This window comes from Neoarius graeffei, chromosome 2 (assembly GCF_027579695.1).
Source record: "Neoarius graeffei isolate fNeoGra1 chromosome 2, fNeoGra1.pri, whole genome shotgun sequence".
Lineage (NCBI taxonomy): Eukaryota > Metazoa > Chordata > Actinopteri > Siluriformes > Ariidae > Neoarius > Neoarius graeffei.
This window is the reverse complement of record NC_083570.1, coordinates 73,592,923-73,618,663: the sequence shown is the minus strand read 5'-3', so window position 1 is coordinate 73,618,663 and position 25,741 is coordinate 73,592,923. Positions and strand designations below refer to the sequence as shown.

At 42.5% G+C, this 25,741-nt stretch overlaps 1 protein-coding gene across 1 annotated transcript in view; it reads right to left on the bottom strand.

Moving 5' to 3' along the window:
- Positions 1-24,034, bottom strand: part of cpne8 (copine VIII) — a 147,329-nt gene extending 123,295 nt beyond the window's left edge. The window contains exons 1-2 of the mRNA XM_060909593.1: positions 23,931-24,034; positions 5,390-5,430 (exon numbers count right to left, since the gene is read on the bottom strand). Of these exons, the coding sequence (XP_060765576.1) occupies positions 5,390-5,430; positions 23,931-24,034 (145 nt within the window). The remainder of the gene's footprint in view (positions 1-5,389; positions 5,431-23,930) is intronic.
- Between the last annotated feature and the right edge of the window lie 1,707 nt (positions 24,035-25,741).

The following is a 25,741-nucleotide window of genomic DNA, read 5'->3' as shown; positions in this document are numbered from 1 at the left end:
ATTAAAGTCATCTGTGTTATACCTTGGCAGTTGATTTTGGGTATACAGCAGTTTACAAGTTATTGTTGAGAAATTCACAAGGTCATTAAACTATTCCTCACACGGGGCACCACTTTAATGTAGGTTGAATTGGGATTAATTAAATTATAAATTATGTGATAATTGATAATTAAATTAATCAATTTATAAATAAAGATCAGTCTCATAAAATCTTAAATTATTAATCTTAACACTCACCGTGAATGGTTACATTCAAGATTAATGGTAGCTCTGTATTAGATGGGAAACCCAGTTGTATACAAAAGCTAAATTCTGAAGGAAAAAGGAGTTCTAAATAGTTGACCTTGTGAATAAACAACAGGAACAAGTAAAATGCAATTCAATTTTATTAGCTTTTATTTGTCTACTACTCACTAATAATAATAAACTCAAAATACATTCAATGTCAGCAAAGGTAATAACAAGACAAAACAATGGAACAATTACACCTGGACTATAAATTTGAGGGAAAGAGAGAGAGAAAGAGATAGAAGGAAAAAGAAAAGAATCCCTTGTGTGCGCGTGTGTGAGGCTAGGGCAAGCCGATGCGTGTGTGTGTGTGTGTGTGACCTAGCTTGTCGTTAGCTAAAACAAAGGAATGTTAGCTAAAACAAAGGAATGTTAGCTAAATAGAACAAAGGATTAGCTCTGTGGCTAATGTGTGCTTTGTGTAGGTATCTGTGGGCAGATGCTAATGACTAGCCACTCTGGCAATGCTTAAACAAAATGGCGGTCAGTGCCTAGGTGTCGTATCACAGGTAACTCAATGAGGAAGGTATCAAAATGGCGTCGGAAAAATGGCGCCTGCAGGCCTAGTCGAGAACACAAGCCTACCAGCTAGCGTATCACCCTGAGGTAGCTAGCAATAAGTTGCTAAGGAGAATCTGACCACGCTACAGCTGGATCCAAACACTGCACTTAACAACAATTTCCAACAGACTATCTAGGCAAAGAACTCAACGCGAGAGAGAGAGAGAGAAAGAGTGTGAGAGAGTGTGTATATGTGTTGGATGGAGAGAACTAGGCCTTGTAGCGGTCTAGCCTCGGAGCTTAAAATAACAAACTTGTCGCTGCGCTGCTAATCAGATAGGGAAGCTAGCAATGGAGTTAAGGAAAGATATCATGCAAGATACCCTGTCTAACAAGTTCAAAGAAAAAAAACAGAACCAAAACAAACAATAAAAACAAACAAACACCTTCCGTGTCTGAGCGGGTATGCTAAATAGCTCAAAGCTTAAACATGACCCTAACAACCATCTGAATAAGCTACAAATTAAAAATTTGCCCAAGTGCCTACTCAATGCGATGGAAGTTCTTTCTCCGATGTCCGCGCTGAGGGTCGCGGTCCGAGGAGAGGAGGTTAGCGGCGCGTTGCGTCCAACCGCGGCTAACGAAGCAGGGAGATGGAGGCCTAGCTGGCCCACGGTGCTTCAGGAGAAACCTCCGGTGATGCGTCGACGAGAAAAAGCTGAGAGGAGCGAAGCTGTCCGCAAATGCCTCTTAGCGTGGAAAACTACTTAACTGTAGTTAAACTTTGCAAAGGTTTAGAATCAAGACCACTATATCGTTGAAACTTAGCGGGTCGTTCAAAAGTTCGGCCGAAACTAATTTGAACAGGCTGTTCTCAGACAATAGCGGTTAGTCTCAACACTGTAGGCGAGCGTGCCTACAGTCCGTCCGACCACTCCAGTAGTCAGAACACGAGAGGACGAATCGAGGCGCTCTCGATACAGTTAAAGCAGTTCCACTTCACGTCACATCCGGGTGGAGCGCGCAAGGAAATTGTGGGATCGTTATAGGGGGCGCTGGCGAGTTACCAACAGGGGATAGATTAGGGATAAAATTAGCTCATGTTTAAAGTCATTCAAATTCTGTAAAGCTGCTTTGTGACAATGTCTATTGTTAAAAGCGCTATACAAATAAACTTGACTTGACATCCTATACAATTGTGTGTTTCCATCTTTGTGGCAACAGTTTGGAGAAGAACCACATACGGGTGTGATGGTCAGGTGTCCAGTAACTTTTGGCCATGTAGTAGATTATTGTTACATGGGCTATATAAGGAAAGTTGATGACATAATTCATTTCCATTTGTACATAAGCTGTTGGTATACTGAGTGCTGAATTTTATCAATTTCTCTATTTGTAGCTTGTCTTCTCTCTCTCGCTCTCTCTCTCTCCCTCTTTCTTTCTCCCCCCCCCCCGCAGGTTTCCTGTTAAATTTGTAAAAACTCCATACATTGTGTTACATAAACCAGATATGTGACTACAAAGTATGAGGCTATACTAACCATCAAATTCTCTCTTTACATGTTTGAGAACAAGAGAGTGCTGTCAGAGCTAGAGGAGACACTGGGCCTCAATTAAATGGATCACTTCACCTAAAGAATGTCTTCTTCGGTATCAAGGCCAGTCAAAAAATATAAAATAAAATGAGCACTCAGGGACGTGTGAGACTGAATGAAACCAGGAGTCCACAACTGGAGTCCACTTTTACTCACAAAACCACCTTAGTCAAAGGTGGGATTAGTAATATAAACATCCATCCATCCATCATCTGTAGCCACTTATCCTGTACAGGGTCGCAGGCAAGCTGGAGTCTATCCCAGCTGACTGTGGGTGAGAGGTGGGGTACACCCTGGACAAGTCACCAGGTCATCGCAGGGGTAATATAAAAATTATTTCAGTAAAATATCTTCAGGAGTATTATGTGATTCACTAAATAATCCACAAACATTCTGTCCTGAGGCTTGCTCTAACTGATTGCTGGCAACAACAGAAAAAAAGAGAGAGACAAAGAGACAGTAAAATGACACGACACTGATTATTAAAGTCAATAAAACATATGAAACATCACTTTCAGCAAAAATCACTCTGCTCTACTCACTGCACCACACTCACACCAGCCAATTCCCACTAACATGTCCTATTCTAGCAAACATCTTAATTCCAGCTAATTTACACTCAACTTGGAATTATTGGCACCCCTCACAATCATCACTATAATGATGTAACAAGTCGTTTCCACCCACAGAGTTGTCCCTCGCTCAATGTTGTTGTTTTTTCTGCACCATTCTGTGTAAACTCTAGAGATTGTTGTGTGTTAAAACCTCAGGAGATCAAAGGTTTCTGAAATACTCAAACCTGAAAACTCAAATTCTGAAATACATCTGGCACCAACACCCATGCCACAGTGAAAGTCCCAGAGATCACAACTTTTCCCATTCTGATGTTTGATGTCAACATTAACTGAAGCTATATCTGCATGATTTTATGCATTGTGCTGCTGCCACATGATTGGCTGATTGCATAACTGTATAAATGTGCTGGTGTACAAGTGTTCCTATTGAAGTAGACAGTGAGTGTATACTTTTTCTGGATAACTTTGAGCATTTGTGTATTGGTCTAATGGTTTGAGAAGCAGCTTTGGGACCAGAAGGTTGCTGGTTCAATTCCCTGGACCAGCAGGAATGGCTGAAGTGCCCTTGAGCAAGGCATCTATCCCTGAACTGTTCTGGGTATGCTGTACGTTGCTCTGGATAAGAGTATCTGCTAGATGCCATTTATGTAATAATGGGTAAAACGTCATCGTATAAAATAAACATTACACACAATAATTTAAAATTTCCATTCAAATAATTGATGAAACTGATCATTTTCCCTCTAGAAAAACATCACAATCATTATAGGTTTCTTAAATTTCTCATAAACATGTCAGAATTATTGACACACCAAGGCATTAATATTTAGAGTAAATGCAATCAAATTGCTGTCAGTATACAAAAACTATGTTGTCACTTTTGATCAACTTTACTGTTGTCTAAATTTTCTCTATCACCATGGAGAAAATAAAAGAATATTTGACACAAAACAGACTGATGATTGTTGACCTATACAAATCAGTTAATGGATTATCATTAAGTACAGTCAGGCCCATAAAAAGTCAGAAATTCTTTGTATGAGCATAATATGTATGTCTATTTTATACAGCATGCATACTATCCATACTAAATGTATATTTTGCAAAGACCCAGTGGTCCCTGTCTCCAAATATGAGCTCTATTAACACCAACATAATACATCTTAAAATGTTCTGCTTGGAGAAGTGTCTTCAATCTTGTAACAGATTATATGAAGAGAGTCACTGGTGTTATTTGCTTCAGGGTAGACTTTAGCTAATATTAACTGTGGGGGTGCCGATAATATTGAAACCAATGTTTTGTAGAAAAATGTGCTTAAGTGTAGGGGTGTACAGCAAGGTACAGTATCTGATTCTGCATCTGTTTACTGCTCAAAACATTGGCTTCTGCTTTTGCATTCTGATTTGAACCCAAAATGGGCAAGGCAACACTGCAAGTGACGTGTGCGTGGGATTATTTTTTGTAATCCCACTCACACACCTATTATTTTTGGCAATAATTATGGAGTTGACAATAGACTAACATGCCTATTTATGCAAAAGACAGCATAACATAAAATGCTTAAATTCACTCAAGGAAAAAAAAATCATACGCACGTGCAAATCATCAGTAATATTATCTGAAATACTGGTGATGCATTAACACTGGTTGCCATGTTTATGTTCAGGCGAGTGTGCTCTGTAAATGTAATATAACTTGGGCCGGACTGTTTACTGATTCACATTATTTTGTCTCTCAGCAGATAAAGTAAATACAGATTTGTTTTTGTCTCTTTTGTCAGTGAGGTTTCAAAATAAAGTATCGTTCAGTGCTGTGAATAATGATTACAATCTAGCCAGGCGGCATGGTGGTGTAGTGGTTAGCGCTGTCGCCTCACAGCAAGAAGGTCCTGGGTTCGAGCCCCGGGGCCGTTCTGTGCGGAGTTTGCATGTTCTCCCCGTGTCCGCGTGGGTTTCCTCCGGGTGCTCTGGTTTCCCCCACAGTCCAAAGACATGCAGGTTAGGTTAACTGGTGACTCTAAATTGACCGTAGGTGTGAATGTGAGTGTGAATGGTTGCCTGTGTCTATGTGTCAGCCCTGTGATGACCTGGCGACTTGTCCAGGGTGTACCCCGCCTTTCGCCCGTAGTCAGCTGGGATAGGCTCCAGCTTGCCTGCGACCCTGTAGAAGGATAAAGCGGCTAGACATAATGAGATGAGATGAGACAATCTAGCCAAGGTCCACTCAAATGAACAACCATACCAAAGCTATTTTTGGCATGTGAGGACTGAAATAAGCATGATGTCACAACCGTAGCATTTGAATTATTTTTTTATATACTGCTCCAGGAAAAAAAAAATCATGTGGTGCAATCACATTAAAGATCACTCAAGCACAGAATAAAGCGATTTTCTGTAAGACATATGGAAGGTATAGAAGATGAAGCTTACTTGGATCAGATTTGGAGAAAGTGTCTCTGTCGAGTAGGTTTCTGTAAAATAGAGAAGAAAAAGATAAGGAGACAACAGTGTTTCAATACACCACAGCAAATATTCAGTAATATGACTGTGTGCAGCCATGCATCTTTCTCCCGTTTATTTTCACTCATGATTTAATCTGTGCTTTGGTTTTTGATTACGTAGCAGTGCATGAGCTTAATAAGGGTATTGGAAAAGGTTCTTACAAATGTTGCAGTCAGGACCCCGTTAACTGCAAAAAAAAAATTCCATGTCCTTCAGTAGACAGAGCTTTGTATTATTCCTATATTTTCCCCTTACGGAACACACTCCGTTACATATGACATTAATTTTTGGTTTTGAGTTACTCAGATTTTGGATTTAGAAATAGACTGAATCCATCCAATTCATGTGGCAGGACAAATAGTCTAATATAGATATTTAGGTACTGCCTTAAACCGGAGCTCCTGATGAGTACATGAACAAAATATTTGCAAGGGCATAAAATCAACCTGAATAGAATAATAAGAGTGCACAGCTACAGACTACAATGTGCGCAGTGCCATTAGGACTAATTACCTACCACGCACCTGTTCCTGATTAGAGCGCAATCACAATGCACACATGTAAGGATTCTCAGTAACATACAGACTTTGCAAAATATACGCTCTGTACACTGCATCTGATGTTACCAAGCCTTATATTTTATCATCACTTTTATGGTTTTGACCCTGTTTGTGTTTTTGAACTTTGAGTATTGTATTACCTCTGATATCCTGCCTGTGCCTCACTCAACCACTGCCTGTTTTTCAACTCTGCCTTCATCTACATTTTGGATCTGTTTGCTAGCATGCTTTAAATAAAAATGTTCCTGCACTTACAGTACATCCATCTATTGCCCTTATAAAACAGAAACTGTCAATTGTTCAACAACCTAGTGGACTAATAACACTGTTTTAACTAGTTTTATATGAAACTGTCATGAATATTTTCTGTAAAGTGTTAGTATATAAATAACTCCTCTGAGGAATTGCCACCTTAACGTGGTGGAGGGGTTTGTGTGTCCCGGTGATCCTGGGAACTGTGTTGTTGGGGGCATTAGCCACTGGTAGGGTCTCCCAAGGCAAACTGGTTCCAGGGGAGAGGCCAGACTAAGAGTGATTCATAGACCCCGATGAAACGGCAAAGAAGGAGCTGCAGCACCTCACCCGGGAGTGGGAAACCAGGGCCTCCTCTTGAAGCCAGACTTGGAAGGGGAGTTCGCCAGTGAACTGGTTGCCAGGCCTTGGCCCATGGGCCCCAGCCGGGCACAGCCCAAAGAAATTACATGGAGCCGCCAACATGTGGGCTCACCACCCGCAAGGACAGGCACCAGGGTGAGGCAAAGGCGGGAGCCTGGGCGTGCTGATCCTTAGCAGCGCAGACTAATTCTTGGGACATGGAATGTCACCTCTCTGGTGGGAAAGGAACTGGAGCTGGTGTGGGAGGTGGAGCGGTACCAACTAGATATAGTTGGGCTCGCCTCCACACATAGCACCAGTTCTGGAACCAAACTCCTGGAGAGGGGTTGGACTCTCTCCTTTTCTGGAGTTGCACAGGGCAAGAGGCACCAGGAGGGTGTGGGGATACTCACGAGCGCCCGGCTGAGCCCTGCTGTGTTGGAGTTCTCCCCAGAGAATGAGAGGGTTGCCTCTATGCGACTGCAAGTCACTGAGAGGAAAATGCTGACTGTTGTTTGTGCTTATGCACCAAACAGTAGTGCAGAGTATTTGACCTTCTTGGAGTCGCCGGATGGTATCCTGGAAGGGGTGCCACCTGGGGACTTCAACGCTCACGTGGGCAATGATGGAGGAACTTGGATGGGGTGATTGGGAGGAACGGCCTGCCTGATCTAAACCCGAGCGGTGTTTTGTTGTTGGACTTCTGTGCTCATCATGGATTGGCCATAACAAACACCATGTTCGAGCATAAGGTGGTTCATAAGTGTACCTGGTACCAGAACACCTTAGGTGAAAGATCAATGATCGACTTTGTGGTTGTAGCATCAGATCTGTGGCCGTATGTCTTGGACACTAAGGTGAAGAGAAGAACAGAGCTGTCAATTGATCACCACCTGGTGGTGAGTTAGATCAGATGGCAGCAGAGGCTGCTGGACAGACCTGGCAAACCCAAGCGTATAGTGAGGGTGAATTGGGAAAGTCTGGCAGAGTCCTCTGTTCATGAGGTCTTCAATTCCCACCTCCAGAAGAGCTGTTCGTGCCTCCCAGGGGAGGTTGGGGACATGGAATCCAAATGGACCATGTTCAAAGCCTCCATTGTAGAGGCAGCTGGTAGGAGCTGTGGCCGAAAGGTCACCGGTGCCTGTCGTGGTGGTAACCTAAGAACCTGCTGGTGGACACCGGCAGTGAAGGAAGCCATCAAGCTGAAGAAAGAAGCCTTTCAGGCTTGGTTGACCCAAGGGTCCCTTGAGGCAGCAGGGAGGTACTGGGAGGCCAGAAGGGCTGCAGCTTTGCCAGTTGCTGGAGCAAAAACCCAGGTGTGGGAGGAGTTCGGAGAGGCCACGGAGAAGCACTTTCAGTTAGCCTCAAGGAAGTTCTGGCAAACCATTCTGTGACTCAGAAAGGGGAAACAGGGCTTGCCTCAGGCTGTGTGCAGCCAGGGTGGAGAACTGCTGACCCAAACTGGGGATATTGTTGGGCGGTGGAAGGAGCACTTTGAGGAACTCCTGAACCCATCCTACACATCCTCCATGGAGGAGGTGGAGTCTGAGGATTCAGGGGATGCTTCACCCATATCTCTGGCATGGGTCACTGAGGTAGTCAAGAAACTCCTTGGTGGCAAGGTGCCAGGGGTGAATGAGATTCACCCTGAGATGCTGAAGGCTCTGGACATTGTTGGGCTGTCTTGGCTGACAAGCCTCTTCAATGTTGCATGGAGGTCAGGTACAGTGCCTGTGGAGTGGCAGACCGGGGTGGTGGGTCCTCTTTTTAAAAAGAGATACTGGAGAGTGTGCTCCAATTATAGGGGTATCACACTGCTCAGCCTCCCTGAGAAAGTTTATTTCAGGGTGCTGGAAAGGAGGCTCCGACCGACTGTCGAACCTCAGATTCAGGAGGAGTAATGCAGATTCTGTCCTGGTCGTGGAACGGTGGACCAGCTCTTTACCCTGGCAGGGTTGTTGGGGGGTTCATGGGAGTACAGTATTACCAGCCAGCCTACATGTGTTTTGTAGATTTGGAAAAGACTTACGACTGTGTCCCCCTGGGACTCCTGTGGGGTATCGGGATTGTTGCTACAAGCCATCCAGTCCTTGTGCAACCAAAATGTGAGCTGTGTCCATATTCTTGGCATAAAGTCAAACATGTTTCTGGTGGGTGTTGGACTCCACCAACGTTGCTCCTTGTTGCCAGTCCTGTTTGTGATATTCATGGATGGGATCTCAAGGCGCAGTCGGGGTGAGGAGGGTGTCCAGTTTGGGAACCTCAGAATTGCATCTCTGTTCTTTGCAGATGATGTGGTTCTATTGGTTTCTTCAGACCTTCAGCACACACTGGGATGGTTTGCAGCCGAGAGTGAAGCGGCTGGGATGAGAGTCAGCACCCCCAAGTCTGAGGCCATGATCCTCTGCTGGAAAACAGTCGAGTGCTGCAATGGGTTGGGAGTGAGTTACTGCCCCAAGTGAAGGCGTTCAAGTATCTCAGGGTCTTGTACACGAGTGATGGTTGACTGGAGCGTGACATGGACAGGCGGATTGGGGTGGCATCAGCAGTAGTGTGGGCATTGTACTGGACTGTCGTGGTGAAGAGGGAGTTGAGCTGGCAGGCAAAGCTTTCAATTTACCAGTCAATCTATGTTCCAACCCTCACCTATAATCATGAACTTTGGGTAGTGACCAAAAGGATGAGATCATGGATATAAGCAGCTGAAATGGGCTTTCTCCGTAGGGTGGCTGGGCTCACCTTTAGAGATAGAGTGAGGAGCTCAGACATTTCAGAGGGATCTTGGAGTAGAGCCGCTGCTCCTTCATGTTGAAAGGAATCAGGTGAGGTGCCATGGGCATCTGATGAGGATGCCTGCTGGGCACCTTCCTTTGGAGGCTTTCCGGGCACTTCCAACTGGGAGGAGACCCTGGGGTAGACCCAGAACACACTGGAGAGATTATATATCTCATCTGCCCAGGGAGCACATTGGGATCTCCCAGGAGGAACTGGAAAGCATTGCTGGGGAGAGGGATGCCTGGAATACCCTGCTTAACCTGCTGCCACCATGACCTGACTCCGCATAAGTGGAAGAAAATGGATGGATGTTAGTAAATAAGCCTATGCTATTTTTTAAAAAGAAAATAAAAAATAAGCGCTGGATAAAAACCCATCTATCTTATGTAAATAAGGATACAAATTTCACTGTCTGATGGTCAAGAGTTTATGAGATACATTGCCTTGCACTTATGATCGGGTTCCCTGTGGTGGTACACGTATGTACGGACATCATATGGCCAAGCCATCAAAAATCAGGTCGACACATTTTCTTAAATATGGGGCTGCGCTTCGTGCGCAGGGAGCTGCTCTAATAACCCTAAGAATCCATAATAAATATAACAGCTTTAATAATTCTGCATTTCTAGTGATTTCCCCTGTAACAAAATGAAAAATTTATGAACCCTGAGCAAAGTGAACATATGGCACATATGCAAGGTTGAAAGAGAATGTAGAATGTGCCATCTCTCCTCTATTCCCAGTCTTACTTTAAAGCATAAACCTTTCATGACTGTTTCTATGAATGAAATGCATTTTCAGAGCCAAGAAACAATAATATTGCTTATTCAAGGCCTCCATTGAAAAAAACAACAAATTTCAGTAATGATGTGAAAGCCATGAGAAAGTTAATACTCATCTAGGACAATTTTCCCAATTTCTAGTGAAACATAGAAACCCAAAGCCTCTGAAGAAACATGTAGTTGTGGGAGCGACTGACGAGTGCTGCATCAGAACAGCAAGCCTAAGGAAGGCTTTTGTTCAGAGGAATTCTGTCACCGCATATGCACGACTTCTCTCCTCTATTACACCATGGAAACTGATAAGTCATACCCTGCTCCTCCATGCTGGGCAATGTGTGTGTTCCACCATTACAGGCCAAATGGTTTCATGAGACATCTGAGAAAGGGAAGAATAGGTGGTGCAGGACACACTACAGCTTAATCATCATCATCTACAGTAAATGCCTATTTGTAAGCATATTAAAATCATAATAAGGTAAAATAATAAGGTATGTGAATAAATGTGATATACTTTAACAAACTCAAGACTCAATCATGCCATACAGCACATCATATACTAGGCAGAATACTACTGAGAACCGAAAGCTTTGAACTTTCAACATTTATGGACCTTTCAACACATTATGCTGTAAATCACTTATCAGAGCCAACGCAGAAAGGGAGAAAGGGTGTTGAGAATCCTTCTCATGAAAGATTTACACTTAAGCCCAACAACAAAACAGCACATTTCCATTTAAAATCCCAGAACAGCAGAGTCTTGTCATGTCATTCAAAATCCTACTCACCCAGGACATCAGAAACATTTACACACAAGAGGTTTTATTAACAAATTCATTTTTCTTGATCTCATGAGATAAAGATGTCATGGATTTTCTATAATGTGATACAAATTAAGTTGCAAGAAAAGGTTTGACACTAACCCCACCCTTTGGGCCTTTCCACACTGGATAAAAGCCAAAGTCCTTCCCACGCCATGTGGCACAGCCGATTCCCGTTTCCGTAGCCCTCTCGCCTATTACATAGCTAGGATTACAGCGGGGGGCTAGTCCTCTGGTAACCACGAGAGTTTGATTCCCCACTCACATCTGTATTGCAGCATGCTTTGCCAGACGGCAGTAGGTACCATTTTTATGATGGTCTTTGGTATGACCCAACCGTGAGTCGAACTCGTGATCTCCCGCTCAAGAGGCGGACACGCTAACCACTAGGCCACTCGCCGGTTAAAATTGATGCACATTTTTTAACATATTGTATTCTATTTTGTGCTCATTTCATGCTGGTTTTGCACCGCAACTATCAGTCGAGTCCGGAGTGAATGAGGGAGTCATCTAGCAGTGATGAAGGCAATAATCATTACAGACATGCTCTCAAGAAAGAGAAAGTCTTGGGTACAAACGACAACAGGAAGTTTCATAATCGCGTTGAAGCTGAGAGATGGGATATTGGACAATAATAAAGAAAGCAATGCTCACGGTGTTGTGAGTTTACGGGTTAAATAATATGGAATTTTATTCCATTTTTATCCCTATCTTTTAAATTCAACAAAAAAAAAACAGAGAGAGTGAAGAAATCTGTGAGCAGAAGATTTCCGACAGCATAAAGCAGTCTGAGCCCGAGCAGGGGCTATTTGAGAGAGAGATTGGGGAAACACTGCAAAATATGAATGTGAAATGAAAAATACTGTTCTCAAATTGAAAGACCACACTCTTAATTAAAGATAGGAATAAAGCCCCATAGAAATATAGCCGCTCAGCTCCCAGATGTGAGTGACGCTGGTGCACAGAAGAAGCCCACTGCTGCATTCGAGGCTCTTTTTCCTGGCTGTCTCCTACATCATTATGTGACGTCTGTTCCGCATAATGTGATTGGCTGATGTCTTTATTTGCAGCTCAGAAGCTTAGAAAAATTGACCTCAGTGCGAAAAAACAATGAGTCACTTTCTCACTGCATAGTATTCGCGTTCTGTGTGAAAGCACTCATAACAAAAACAACAGTTTTAAAAAACATTGAATGAATCATATGAAAAACCACCCCCGGTATGGAAAGGCCTCTAATCTATGCAACTCATAATAAAAATATAGCTGTGGAAATTGCCACTACTTTGCAAACATAAGAGCATGCTGAATTCTTCTGACAAATTTCAGATTTATTAAAAGTTTTAATGGCAGCCATACAAGCTTAGAAAGTTCCCAGTTCGGCCCTTTTTTGCTGAGAATATAGATCAGATTTACTTCACCTCAATATGACTAGCCATAACAGACATCTTACACACAAAACACAATTGCTGTCATTACTCTGGGTAAACCCATTATGCCGTACTGCTGAGAAAAAATTGTCATCACTTTTAAACATTTAAATCCTGAGAGTAACTGAAAATACTTACACAAAGAAACTAATGTGCTTCTGAAAGTTACTTCTGCCAGGAGAAATCTGCATGTCTTTTTTTTTAATTATTTTATTATCTTCAAGCCTTTGGAGGAAAGTGAAGAATAGTCTTTGAAGTCTGTTGTCGTAAGAATATGGATTGCCATTTCAAAGCAGATGAGATGAAACCCATAATAATGAGGATATACACTGTACATACAGTATACTTACTACGGAATTAGTGATATCATCTGCTGAATAATTTTTTTACATATAGAGGCCAATCTATGGGTTCTGTCACATTTTAATGCGCAAACGCTTTGTATCCTTTGTGTTAATACCAATGACTGTAAAATCATGGGTAGCATGGCTCCATGCCCTTCCGTTCTATAAAACTGAAGTCAAAATTCCTTCACCATGTTGTGAAATTTGGAGTCTGAATTTGCAAAGTAGGGATGTTTCTTCTGCTATCATGGGTAAACCATGGCCTAAAGGTTAGAGAAGGTGCTCTGAGACCAAAAGGTCACCGGTTCAATTTCCTGGACCAGCAGGAATAGCTGAAGTGTCCTTGAGCAAGGCACCGAACCCCCAACTGCTCCCTGGGTGCTACAGCATAGCTGTATGTGTACTCACATCCCCAGATAGGTTAAAAGAAAGAACTTCACTGTGCTCTAATGCACATGTGATGAATAAAGACTTAAAACTCCTGAGGAGGGGAAAAAAATCCTATCTGGAGCCAGAAACTACGCAGGAGTGCTACACGTTATACTGCAGGGGCACTAGACCTGTGGTTGCTTCACTTTTTATAAACATTACACTGTCCATGTTTTTTACAGTCATTGGTCTATATTTATTTTCAATATCAAAAACACTTTGTCTTTTAGATTATATATATGTTACCATATTGTACTGCAGTGGCGAACAGTTACTATTAAAGGAACAGTCCACCGTACTTCCATAATGAAATATGCTCTTATCTGAATTGAGACGAGCTGCTCCGTACCTCTCCGAGCTTTGCGCGACCTCCCAGTCAGTCAGACGCGCTGTCACTCCTGTTAGCAATGTAGCTAGGCTCAGCATGGCCAATGGTATTTTTTGGGGCTGTAGTTAGATGCGACCAAACTCTTCTGCGTTTTTCCTGTTTACATAGGTTTATATGACCAGTGATATGAAACAAGTTCAGTTACACAAATTGAAACGTAGCGATTTTCTATGCTATGGAAAGTCCGCACTATAATGACAAGCGTACTAACACCTTCTGCGCGCTTCGGCAGCGCATTGATATCTGAGCTCCGTATCAATGCGCTGCCGAAGCGCACAGAAGGTGTTAATACGCCTGTCATTATAGTGCGGACTTTCCATAGCATAGAAAATCGCTACGTTTCAATTTGTGTAACTGAACTTTTTTCATATCACTGGTCATATAAACCTATGTAAACAGGAAAAACGCGGAAGAGTTTGGTCGCATCTAACTACAGCCCCAAAAAATACCATTGGCCATGCTGAGCCTAGCTACATTGCTAACAGGAGTGACAGCGCGTCTGACTGCATCTGACTGACTGGGAGGTCGCGCAAAGCTCGGAGAGGTACGGAGCAGCTCGTCTCAATTCAGATAAGAGCATATTTCATTATGGAAGTACGGTGGACTGTTCCTTTAAAGCTAGGACTTGAGCTCAGCCAAAACTTAGCCAGACACACCAAAAAAGTGACAGGGCAAAGGATTTTGCAAGGGAATAGCAGCAGGCTGCCAGGTCGCTCCGTTGTGTGTAGCTGTCGATTTTGATTTTAAAAGTAACTAAGTAAATTACAGAGGGAAATGAATACTTAAGTCTGAGTGAAAAATACTGTGGCGAGTGTGTGTGGAAGAAGAGTCTGGAGACAGAAATCTTAGTTTCTCGGTCATTAGCCTGTGCTACTTCTCTTGATAGCACTGGCTTGACCGCTTTATTGGCATTCGCTAACGCTACTGATGAACGCTACAGCGGCTGGAAGGTGACTTCACTGCTGCGCTGACTGTGCCGGTTTGCGGTTAAGCTTGCGTTGGCCTTCAAGAAGGCCGAGGGCGATACATTTTTGGTCCCTCCCACTATAAATCAAAATCTGATTGGTTAATTCATCTGTCTACCTACATAAACATACACTGCCATGGCCTTCTGTCCTGGCAATGAAGTCCTAACCAATGAGTGAGCCAGCTCTAAACTCTTCTCTGCCTAGAGACAAAAAAAAAAAAAAATCTCATTGCATAACTCGATTTTAATGTTTTCAGGACAGTAACCCGTTCATTTCTGAAGCAAATTTGATAGAAAATGAGGCCAAATTAGAATTAGAAGAGAATAATTATAATTAAATTATGAAAGAACGAAAAAAAATTAAACATTTGAAATGCTGATATGTTTGGGCCGTCTCTGAAGGCCTTGAAGGCCCTGACGGTTCCTCTCTGCTGTACTGTGAGTTACAGGAGTGGAAAAGTCATGATTTTTTAAAAATGACTTATTATGTACACCAGAGACATAATTAGAATTCAAAGGTGAGCTCAGATATAAGGGAGATGCAACCTATTCTTCCTATTTGTTTACAGTCAGACAGATAAGGTCAGCCAGCTGGGGTACAGACTGGCTGTTACCTGCAGTTGCAGTCTGATGAACACAGGAACGCTATTTCTGCACTTTTGTCTTTATGTTGCCTTTTTGTCACCTGCTCACTTTGTTTTACCTTTAAGCATTACTAATCCCACTTGTTCTAATTTCCTAAAGGAGCTCCTAGTAAAAATTTATGAGGTGTACAATTATCTTCCACAACGACAGAAAATAATCTTCAGTGGTGAACTAATCCTGACTGGCTGATTTCAAACAAGCTAATATCCCTGGCTCATTGAGCTTGTAAGTATAAATAGATTCCAATTTGGTCAGGATTTTAATATCCTCACAGATACAGGGTCATTTAAAAATCAGACAGTTGCCTGTTTGTATTTCTTTTAAACACTACGCACAATTACCGAGATAAAATGGGATTTAAGATAATATTCTTCTGTCATTCAAAACTGAACCAACTTGATGCTTGTACAAGTCATGACTTCTATAAAATATTGATGTGTTTGCTAGATAAAGCTGTCCAGCTTCTAAAAATGATAAAAAGCACATGAAGGAAATACCTCCCATCCTATCAGGCTGAAAAGGTAACCTGAAGCTTATTCATCTCATCATCTCATCTCATTATCTCTAGCCGCTTTATCCTTCTACAGGGTCGCAGGCAAGCTGGAGCCTATCCCAGCTGACTACGGGCGAAAGGCGGGGTACACCCTGGACAAGTCGCCAGGTCATCACAGGGCTGACACACAGACACAGACAACCATTCACACTCACATTCACACCTACGGTCAATTTAGAGTCACCAGTTAACCTAACCTGCATGTCTTTGGACTGCGGGGGAAACCGGAGCACCCGGAGGAAACCCACGCGGACACGGGGAGAACATGCAAACTCCACACAGAAAGGCCCTCGCCGGCCACGGGGCTCGAACCCGGACCTTCTTACTGTGAGGCGACAGCGCTAACCACTACACCACCGTGCCGCCAAGCTTATTCATTTGAGTAACAATCTTAGCGATGACATCGTGACAGGATGATGGTAATGAGGCCTCATCCATTAGTTGGACATATGGCCTAATGGTTAGAGAAGCAGCTTCGGGACCAAAAGGGTGCCAGTTTGATTCCTTGGACCAACAGGAATGGCTGAAGTGCCCTTGAGCAAGGCAACTGCTCCCTTAGGCTGCTCTGGGTATGTTGTATGTTGCTCTGGAAAAGAGCATCTGCTAAATGCCTGTAATATAATTTAACATTATAATCAGTCTTAGAGATCAGATGCTTTAACACGAAGAAGATTTCTGTAAGAAATTCAGTCTAAATGGATGTTGGCGTTTTTCCAAGACACTTTGTTTTAAGCGTCGACATGTATTAAGCGTTAGTTAATATGTAAGTGTTTTATCTAGCAAATTAAGTTTTTAAATAATGGTTTTAATTAAATTTGATTAAAAATATTATCACAGAACCTGACTTCTCGCTGCTCTTGGGAAGTACACAGTCTTTAAGCTTTAAAATTTGATTCATTGTCTTCCTCCTTTCTCCATTTGCATGTATTAAGTGGAATCCTACAATGCCGCAGTCTTCAACATACAAAAGTCCACATATTACATGTCCATAAAGATGCTCCTTGCCTCTTAACTATTAAAAGGTAACTAAAAGGTTAGGATACCGTAAGTGTGAGCCAGAAATAAAGCTTCTGTTTTCATAGAATTAAACTGTCCTTTATTTCAAGAGTTTAACATTCATCTAACATTAGCTTAAAACTGAAGAGTCACTGCAGCTGAAAGGTCACTGTTTGGAGCTATAGGGGTTGAGACCATTAAAGAAACAAGAATACACATGCATTACACTAATATGTACATTTATCATGTTATTTTTGGTGCACTCACAGCCTGTGCCATGTTGGCAGTGATGCTGATTCTGCAGTTTCTGCAATTTTGGACTTAAAGTTGGGATCAGCAATTTTAAGTCACGACATTTTTTCAAATCTGGTCCAGTTCCCCGAATCTTCTGGCAGCTTCACTAAAATATCTGATCAAAAGAAAAACCTTAATGTCAACGGTACGCCATGTTCTGTAAAAAGAAGAAAAAAAAACAATCAATAGATTGTATTCAGTCACGTGACTTTTGCTTGCGAGTTTACTTCTGGCGAATGAAGTGGTGCTCAGGCAAACCAACTCGGTTGCTGTTATGTGAAGAGCTAGTGAAACCGTCTCCGACTATTTTTACAGTTTAGAGGCCAATGCACGGTCAAGATACCTTCAGAAAGTTGCTCTTTGCAATGGGAGAGATCTTTACATGTTATCACAGAAAGATTTTTCATATGAATTGGAAAATTGAAATCCTGTATCGTTTATGCCCAGGTAAGCAGACGTTTTTGGGCTTTTTGTACACGTTTTTGGGGTGGTTGCTGGGACGCTACAAGTTTTAGTATCAGGTGTAAAAAAAAAAAAAAAAAACAGCTGCTCGATTCTCAATCCTCCCTGCTCTTCTCTTCCAGGTAAATCATTCACACAGATCCACAGAAACCTCTTTAAAGACCTGGGTATTGGTGAAACAGGATGGAGAAGTTATCATGGCTCACTCTAACTGCATGACCGGGGAAGCAGTTTTGTGTTGTTAACTCATGAGTTCTGCTTCTGTGTTTACGTGGATCATCTCAATTATCTTATCTATCTAGTTCAGTGTACATCATTGTCCTTGTAAAGATTGCTAGGACATCCTGATAAATAAAGTGAAAACATACATGTCAGTTTACAATATGGCGACCACGATCAAACAGTAAGCAAAAACACATGAGGACTTAAGCATCTGCTGAACTTCAAAAAATCACGAAATAATGGAAAATGTCAAGAAAAGTGATTTGCGAATCCAAACTAAATAAATCAGAGGAATTTACAAACCCTTCACAAACTGATCACTTCCTCGACTCTAATCCCTTTGATCGCAATGAAAGGTTCAAGAGCCACCTTCCTCATCGTCTTTTGGTAAAATCCTTTGCTCTTTCATCCTTATCATCACTTCATGGAGAACCCGGAAGAAACGTATCAGTTTCCCGGTTTGTTTGATCTGAGCAGCCCAAAACAACACAAGCAACGGGCATTTTAACAACTAACAAGGCGCCCCAGCGATAGTAACACTTTTACCCCTTTTCCACCAAAGCAGTTCCAGGGCTGGTTCGGGGCCAGTGCTTAGTTTGGAACCGGGTTTTCTGTTTCCACTGACAAAGAACTGGCTCTGGGCCAGAAAAACCGGTTCCAGGGTAGCACCAGCTCTTTGCTGGGCCAGAGGAAAGAACTGCTTACGTCAGCGGGGGGGGGGGGGGGGGGGGGGGGGGGGGGGTGTTGTTAAGACCAACAACAATAGCAAGACTGCGAGAGGGCGCCATTTTTAAATAAGCGGCGAGATATCATGGATGCAGTAAAGCAGCAGTCATCCATTATTGTTGCTGTTTGTTGTTCTTCTTCTTCTCCATGCTGTTGTTGCTTTGATGTTCACGCCAAGGTTTATGCAAACGCAGCGACGTAACTGACGTATACAGTGACGTAATGACGTGGCTCCCCTTAGCACCCCGAGCTATGGAAAAGCAAACTGGTTCCCAGCTGGTTCGCAAGTTGAACGAGTTGTGAACCAGCACCAGCACTGGCCCCGAACCAGCCCTGGAACTGATTTGGTGGAAAAGGGGTATCAGTGAACAGTGAGCTTAGCTGACCACCATGTGTTTTGAGGAGTCTGGATTAGATTTTGAGCCAACTTTAACTAACTTCTGATGACACCCTTAAAACATTCACAATATCTCAGAATATTACATCAAGTCCATCATGATAGCTACTAACAAGGTTTCCAGGTCTTTTGAGGAACAACAGCCCCAAAACATCACAGAACTTCCACCATATTTTACAGATGGGATCAAGTTCTTTTCATTATAGCCATCCTTCTTTTTACACCAAATCCACCTTGAGTGTTTATTGGCAAAAAGCTCCATTTTTGTTACATCAGACCAGAGAACACGATTTCATTCAAAGTTGTAGTAGCGTTTCGCAAACTTCAGGCGCTTACGTTTTTGGTTAACTGACAGAAAAGGCTTTTTTCTGTCATACCTTCCAAATAATCTGTTGGTATTGAGGTGGTGTCTGATGGTGGGTTTGGAGACTTGGAAACCCCAAGATTTTACTTTTTCTTGTAATTAACCAACAGTGATCCTTAGGGATTTTTTTTATTTTTATTTTTTGCCTCTCACCATCCTCCTCACTGTATGGGGAAAAATAAACTTTGGTCCTCTTCCAGGCAAATTTGTAACAGTTCCAGTTGGTGTCCACTTTTTATCCCCCCGCTGGCCGAAAGGCCCGAAGGGGGATTATGCCGTGGCGATTTCCATCCGTCCGTCCTGGGAAGGGTGCTCAAATTCTGAAATCAACTCCTCTCACAATTTTTGGATGAAGTTCACGAAACTTGGCAGGATTCTTTGTTATATGTTGGTAATACGCATATTGTAATTTCGTTAAATTGGGTCACATTTTACCAGAGTTACAGCCCTTGATTAACAAAATTATAATTTGACAATTTCATGAGTGTGTGTTTTCCTTCTGACATCAACTCTCACAATTTTTGGAGGAATTTCATGAAACTTGACAAGAGGCATTGATTATGTCGGTAGTATGCATATTGTAATTTTGCTAAATTCGGTCACATTTTACCAGAGTTGTGGCCCTTGATTAACAACCTTGTACTTTCACAATTTCACGAAGGTGTGCTTGCCTTCTGACATCAACTCCCCTCATAATTTTTGGACGAATTTCTCAAAGCTTGGCAAAAGACCTTGTTATATGATGGTAATACGCAGACTGGGATTTAATTTCATTTGTGAAAATTTTACCAGAGTTTTGACCCTTGATTAAATAACTTGTACTTTGACAATTTCACGAGGGTGTACATTCTTCTGAAATCAACTCCTCTCACAATTTGTGGAGGAATTTCACCAAACTTGGCAAAAAGCTTTTGTTATATGACAGTTATATGCATATTGAAATTTCGTTTAATTTGGGCAAATTTTACCAGAGTTATGCCCTTGATTATTAACAAACTTGTACTTTGGCAATTTCATCAAGGTGTGCTTGCTTTCTGAAATCAACTTCCCTCACAATTTTTATTATCCCCAGCTGGCTGAAAGGCCCGGAGGGGAATTATGTCGTGGCGATGTCCGTCCGTCCATCCCAGGAAGGGTACTCGCCTCCTGAAATCAACTCCTCTCACAATTTTTGGAGGAATTTCACAAAACTTGACAGGATTCTTTGTTATATGTCAGTAATATGCATATTCCAATTTTGTTCAATTCAGTCGCATTTTACCAGAGTTATGGCATAGTTGCCAACGGGGGATATTGTGCTCTCAGTGCACTCATTTATTATTTCCCTAACAGTAGAAATGGACATTTTCAGGCAAGTAGCTATTTTTTATAACCATTCCATCCCTGACTTGTGGTCAACACACTTCTCCCTCATTTGGTTTGTGTGTTCTCTTATCTTTCCCATGCTGATGGACGACTAAGGGAATTTGGCCTCTGTGTCACCTCATATTTGTTCCCCAGTTAATCAGGAAGCCATGGATTACAGCTTGAAAGTTCCTACACACTCCAATCAACTCAAAAAATGTACAATTTAAATAGGAAACATGCTTCAGTTACATTGCGTTCACTATCATTTCCAGGGAGAGACCCAATAATAGTGGCACATGTGTTTTTGTTGAAAATAATTATTTCTTGATAAGAGATTTATTATTCTCTGAGTAAATTGATTTCAGTTAAAGATTGGGTTTTTCTAATTTTTTTCAGTGTGAGATGAAGCAACTTTATCAAAAAGTTGATTTTTTCTAACCCTTTTTACTAATCTTTACAAGGGATGCCAATCATCGTTGGAGGGCACTGTATTAGGTTATGCAACATGAGTGCTGCTATTTTATACTGCAAAATCAAAACACAATTTTAACTCAAAACATCAGCATTTTCATTTTAACTAGTTTTTTTTAAATCCTTTTATTCAACTCAAGTGGTCTAACCTGAGGTAACATACTATGTAAGGGAAAACCGAAAACAGAATCAGTATAGGAATCAACTTATTTATTAAGAAATTTAACCATTGTACTAATACTGTAAAATATGTATATTCACTGAAAAAGCTGCTCTTAAACTCTATCAGAAATTGCATGACTGGCAAACCCTCCATCCATCCATCATCTGTAGCCACTTATCCTGTTCTACAGGGTCGCAGGCAAGCTGGAGCCTATGGGCAAGAGGCGGGGTACACCCTGGACAAATCGCCAGGTCATCGCAGGGCTGACACAGAGAAAAACAACCATTCGCACCTACGGTCAATTTAGAGCCACCAGTTAACCTAACCTGCATGTCTTTGGACTGTGGGGGAAACCGGAGCACCCGGAGGAAACCCATGCAGACACAGGGAGAACATGCAAACTCCGCACAGAAAGGCCCTCACCGGCCACGGGGCTCGAACCCGGACCTTCTTGCTGTGAGGTGACAGTGCTACCCACTGCACCACCGTGCCACCTGACTGGCAAACCAAACTCAATAAATACAGAGATACATACATACAAACAAACAAGCACACAGTTGGAAAACACCCCCAATGCAAAATGGGAATGCTTTAAGTCTGTTGGAGTACGGTGACCATTCACTCTGCTAAAAAAAAAAAATGCTATGTATTAATTAATCTGCTATCTAACCTTAGCAACCTGATTTTTTTCATTCAAATTTCAACTTTATCACAGACCACTGAACTGTGAAATTGCATTTATTTTTCTGGTCCATAAAATACATTATACTTGACTTGTATTATTGGTATATTTTAACACAAAGAGAGGTACACTCTGTGGAATCTTTACGTCAAAGACATTTTATTCCTTGGTGAGTGAAACCATAAACCACTTACACAAGCAAGTATTAAAAATCCAAATATTTAGGTTATGAATAAAACAGAATGTGAGCAGATCAATATATTAAAAGGAATACTGCATAATAAACTTGTTAAAATTATCAATACTTGCAGAAATAAGATCTAAGCGTTTCAGTCAGGAGTCCCCAGATTTATTGCCTCGCCCCAGACTCGAACCTATAGTCACTTTCTAATTGTTTGTCATTTCAGGCAGGATGCTCAATCAAACCAGAGATCATGGTATCATTTCAGGGGAAATAACAGCACTTTGTGGAGACAGTTTCAAAATTCAACCAGTCGGTTTTGAATTCAGAAGCTGTGATGAAAATAATTATGACTGGAAGCACTGAAGCAAAAAAATAAAATATGTCTGCTATCAGGACTCCATCCATCCATTATCTGTAGCTGCTTATCCTGTCCTACAGGGTCGCAGGCAAGCTGGAGCCTATCCCAGCTGACTATGGGCGAGAGGCGGGGTACACCCTGGACAAGTCGCCAGGTTATCGCAGGGCTGACACATAGACACAGACAACCATTCATACTGGACTCCATCCATCCATTATCTATACCACTTATGTAACGAGAGTGATGGAGGAGCTGAAGTCAATCCCAGCTGACACTGAGCAACAATTTAGAGTAGCCAGTTGACCATTTTAAAGCGTTTGCATTGTGAGAGGAAACCCACGCAGGCACCAGGAGATCATACCATCTAAACCCCAGGTGACTGGCAGGTGTGAACACAGAACTGCCTGCTGTGAGGCAACAGTACTAAGCACTGCACCATCATGCATTAGCTCTATTAGATTGTACTGCATAATTATTATACCAATAAAAGTCAGCTGATTCATTCTTCGACCAACTTGACCTTAATAAACTGTTCAGTTTGCTCAATTATCAGCTACATTGTACAATCGTGGGCGGCACGGTGGTGTAGTGGTTAGCGCTGTCGCCTCACAGCAAGAAGGTCCGGGTTCGAGCCCTGTGGCCGGCGAGGGCCTTTCTGTGCGGAGTTTGCATGTTCTCCCCGTGTCCGCGTGGGTTTCCTCCGGGTGCTCCGGTTTCCCCCCACAGTCCAAAGACATGCAGGTTAGGTTAACTGGTGACTCTAAATTGACCGTAGGTGTGAATGTGAGTGTGAATGGTTGTCTGTGTCTCTGTGTCAGCCCTGTGATGACCTGGCGACTTGTCCAGGGTGTACCCCGCCTTTTGCCCGTAGTCAGCTGGGATAGGCTCCAGCTTGCCTGTGACCCTGTAGAACAGGATAAAGCGGCTAGAGATAATGAGATGAGATAATGAGATGAGATCACACAATCGTACTAATTAAGATTAGGGCTGTCTTCTAGAAATAGTAATAAAATAATCATGACAATGCCAGTTAGTGCAGTAAGAAAAGCATAAACAACAGCAGCCCAAACACTGCACACACAAACAGTGCACTTGGAATGAGTGTATAAAACATATCCTGACTGCGACTTCTCAACATACAGCAACTGAGAACAGAGTGCTAAACAGAAAAGAAATCAGCAACTCAGTATCCAGTACACATGCTGTAAAGAGTGAGAGAGAGTGATGAGGCTACACCTCGGTGGTGGGTTGTGTAAAAGCAGGACTCTGATGTTTACTCCTGATGTTGCATGATTCAGGAGGCTCTGGGAGACGCAACTATATCGTTTCTTCTTAAATGTGACGGCAAAACAGAAATAAATGCCGACACACACCACATATTACACTATAAACAATTAGAACACATCCCCAGCTGCAGCGTTTTAAACCCTATTTCCTGTGATTTCAGCGGAAATTTCCTGCCAGATGTGCCCACAGGGACTGAGCCCCAGGCAGCGCGCGCGCGCGCGGCGCGTCACTCACCTGCACGACACGGTGAGCTCAACTTTAGTGGCGGGAATGGCGGAGATGAGAGGATCCCAGCCGCCGATACTGCACACACTCGGGAAGCTGTTAGTCGAAGACATGGTTCCATGTAGCACTGAGAGAGCGTTGGGTGAAGACAGGGGAGAGACAGGGGAGAGCTCCTTTCCATCCTCCGCGCCGCTGTGGGTTGGCGGACACGCACGCGCTACGTCACAGGCGAGCTGGGAATTGATGCGAGAGAGAGACACTACGGTATACTCAGAGAGAGAAACAGAGAGAGAGACACTACAGTATACTGAGAGAGAGACACTACAGTATACTGAGAGAGACACTACAGTATACTGAGAGAGAGAGAGAGAGAGAGAGAGAGAGAGAGAGAGAGAGAGAGAGACAGAGACTACAGTATACTGAGAGACTACAGTATACTGAGAGAGAGACAGAGAGACTACAGTATACTGAGAGAGAGACAGAGACAACAGTATACTGAGAGACAGAGAGACTACAGTATACTGAAAGAGAGAGTACAGTATACTGAGAGAAAGACACTACAGTATACTGAGAGAGACACTACAGTATACTGAGAGAGACAGAGAGAGACACTACAGTATACTTAGAGACCACAGTATACTGAGAGACACTACAGTATACTTAGAGAGACTACAGTATACTGAGACACAGAGAGACTACAGTATACTCAGTGTACTCAGTATACTGAGAGAGAGACTACAGTATACTGAGAGACACTTCCAGTATACTGAGAGAGAGAGACACTACAGTATACTGAGAGAGAGACAGAGAGACTACAGTATACTGAGAGAGAGACAGAGACAACAGTATACTGAGAGACAGAGAGACTACAGTATACTGAGAGAGTACAGTATACTGAGAGAAAGACACTACAGTATACTGAGAGAGAGAGACACTACAGTATACTGAGAGAGACAGAGAGAGACACTACAGTATACTTAGAGAGACCACAGTATACTGAGAGACGCTACAGTATACTTAGAGAGACTACAGTATACTGAGACACAGAGAGACTACAGTATACTCAGTGTACTCAGTATACTGAGAGAGAGACTACAGTATACTGAGAGACACTACAGTATACTGAGAGAGACACTACAGTATACTTAGAGAGACTACAGTATACTGAGAGAGACACTACAGTATACTTAGAGAGACTACAGTATACTGAGAGAGACAGAGAGAGAGACACTACAGTATACTGAGAGAGAGAGAGAGAGAGAGAGAGACTACAGTATACTGAGAGAGACTATAGTATACTGAGAGAGAGACAGAGACGACAGTATACTCAGAGAGAGACACTACAGTATACTGAGAGAGAGACACTACAGTATACAGAGAGAGAGAGACTACAGTATATTGAGAGAGACAGAGACGACAGTATACTGAGAGAGAGACAGAGAGACACTACAGTATACTGAGAGAGACTACAGTATACTGAGAGAGACACTACAGTATACTGAGAGACTACAGTATACTAAGAGAGAGACTACAGTATACTGAGAGAGAGACACTACAGTATACTGAGAGAGACAGAGAGACACTACAGTATACTGAGAGAGACACTACAGTATACTGAGAGAGACAGAGAGAGACACTACAGTATACTTAGAGAGAGAGAGAGACTACAGTATACTGAGAGAGAGACAGAGAGACACTACAGTATACTGAGAGAGAGACAGAGAGACACTACAGTATACTGAGAGAGACTACAGTATACTGAGAGAGACACTACAGTATACTGAGAGACTACAGTATACTAAGAGAGACTACAGTATACT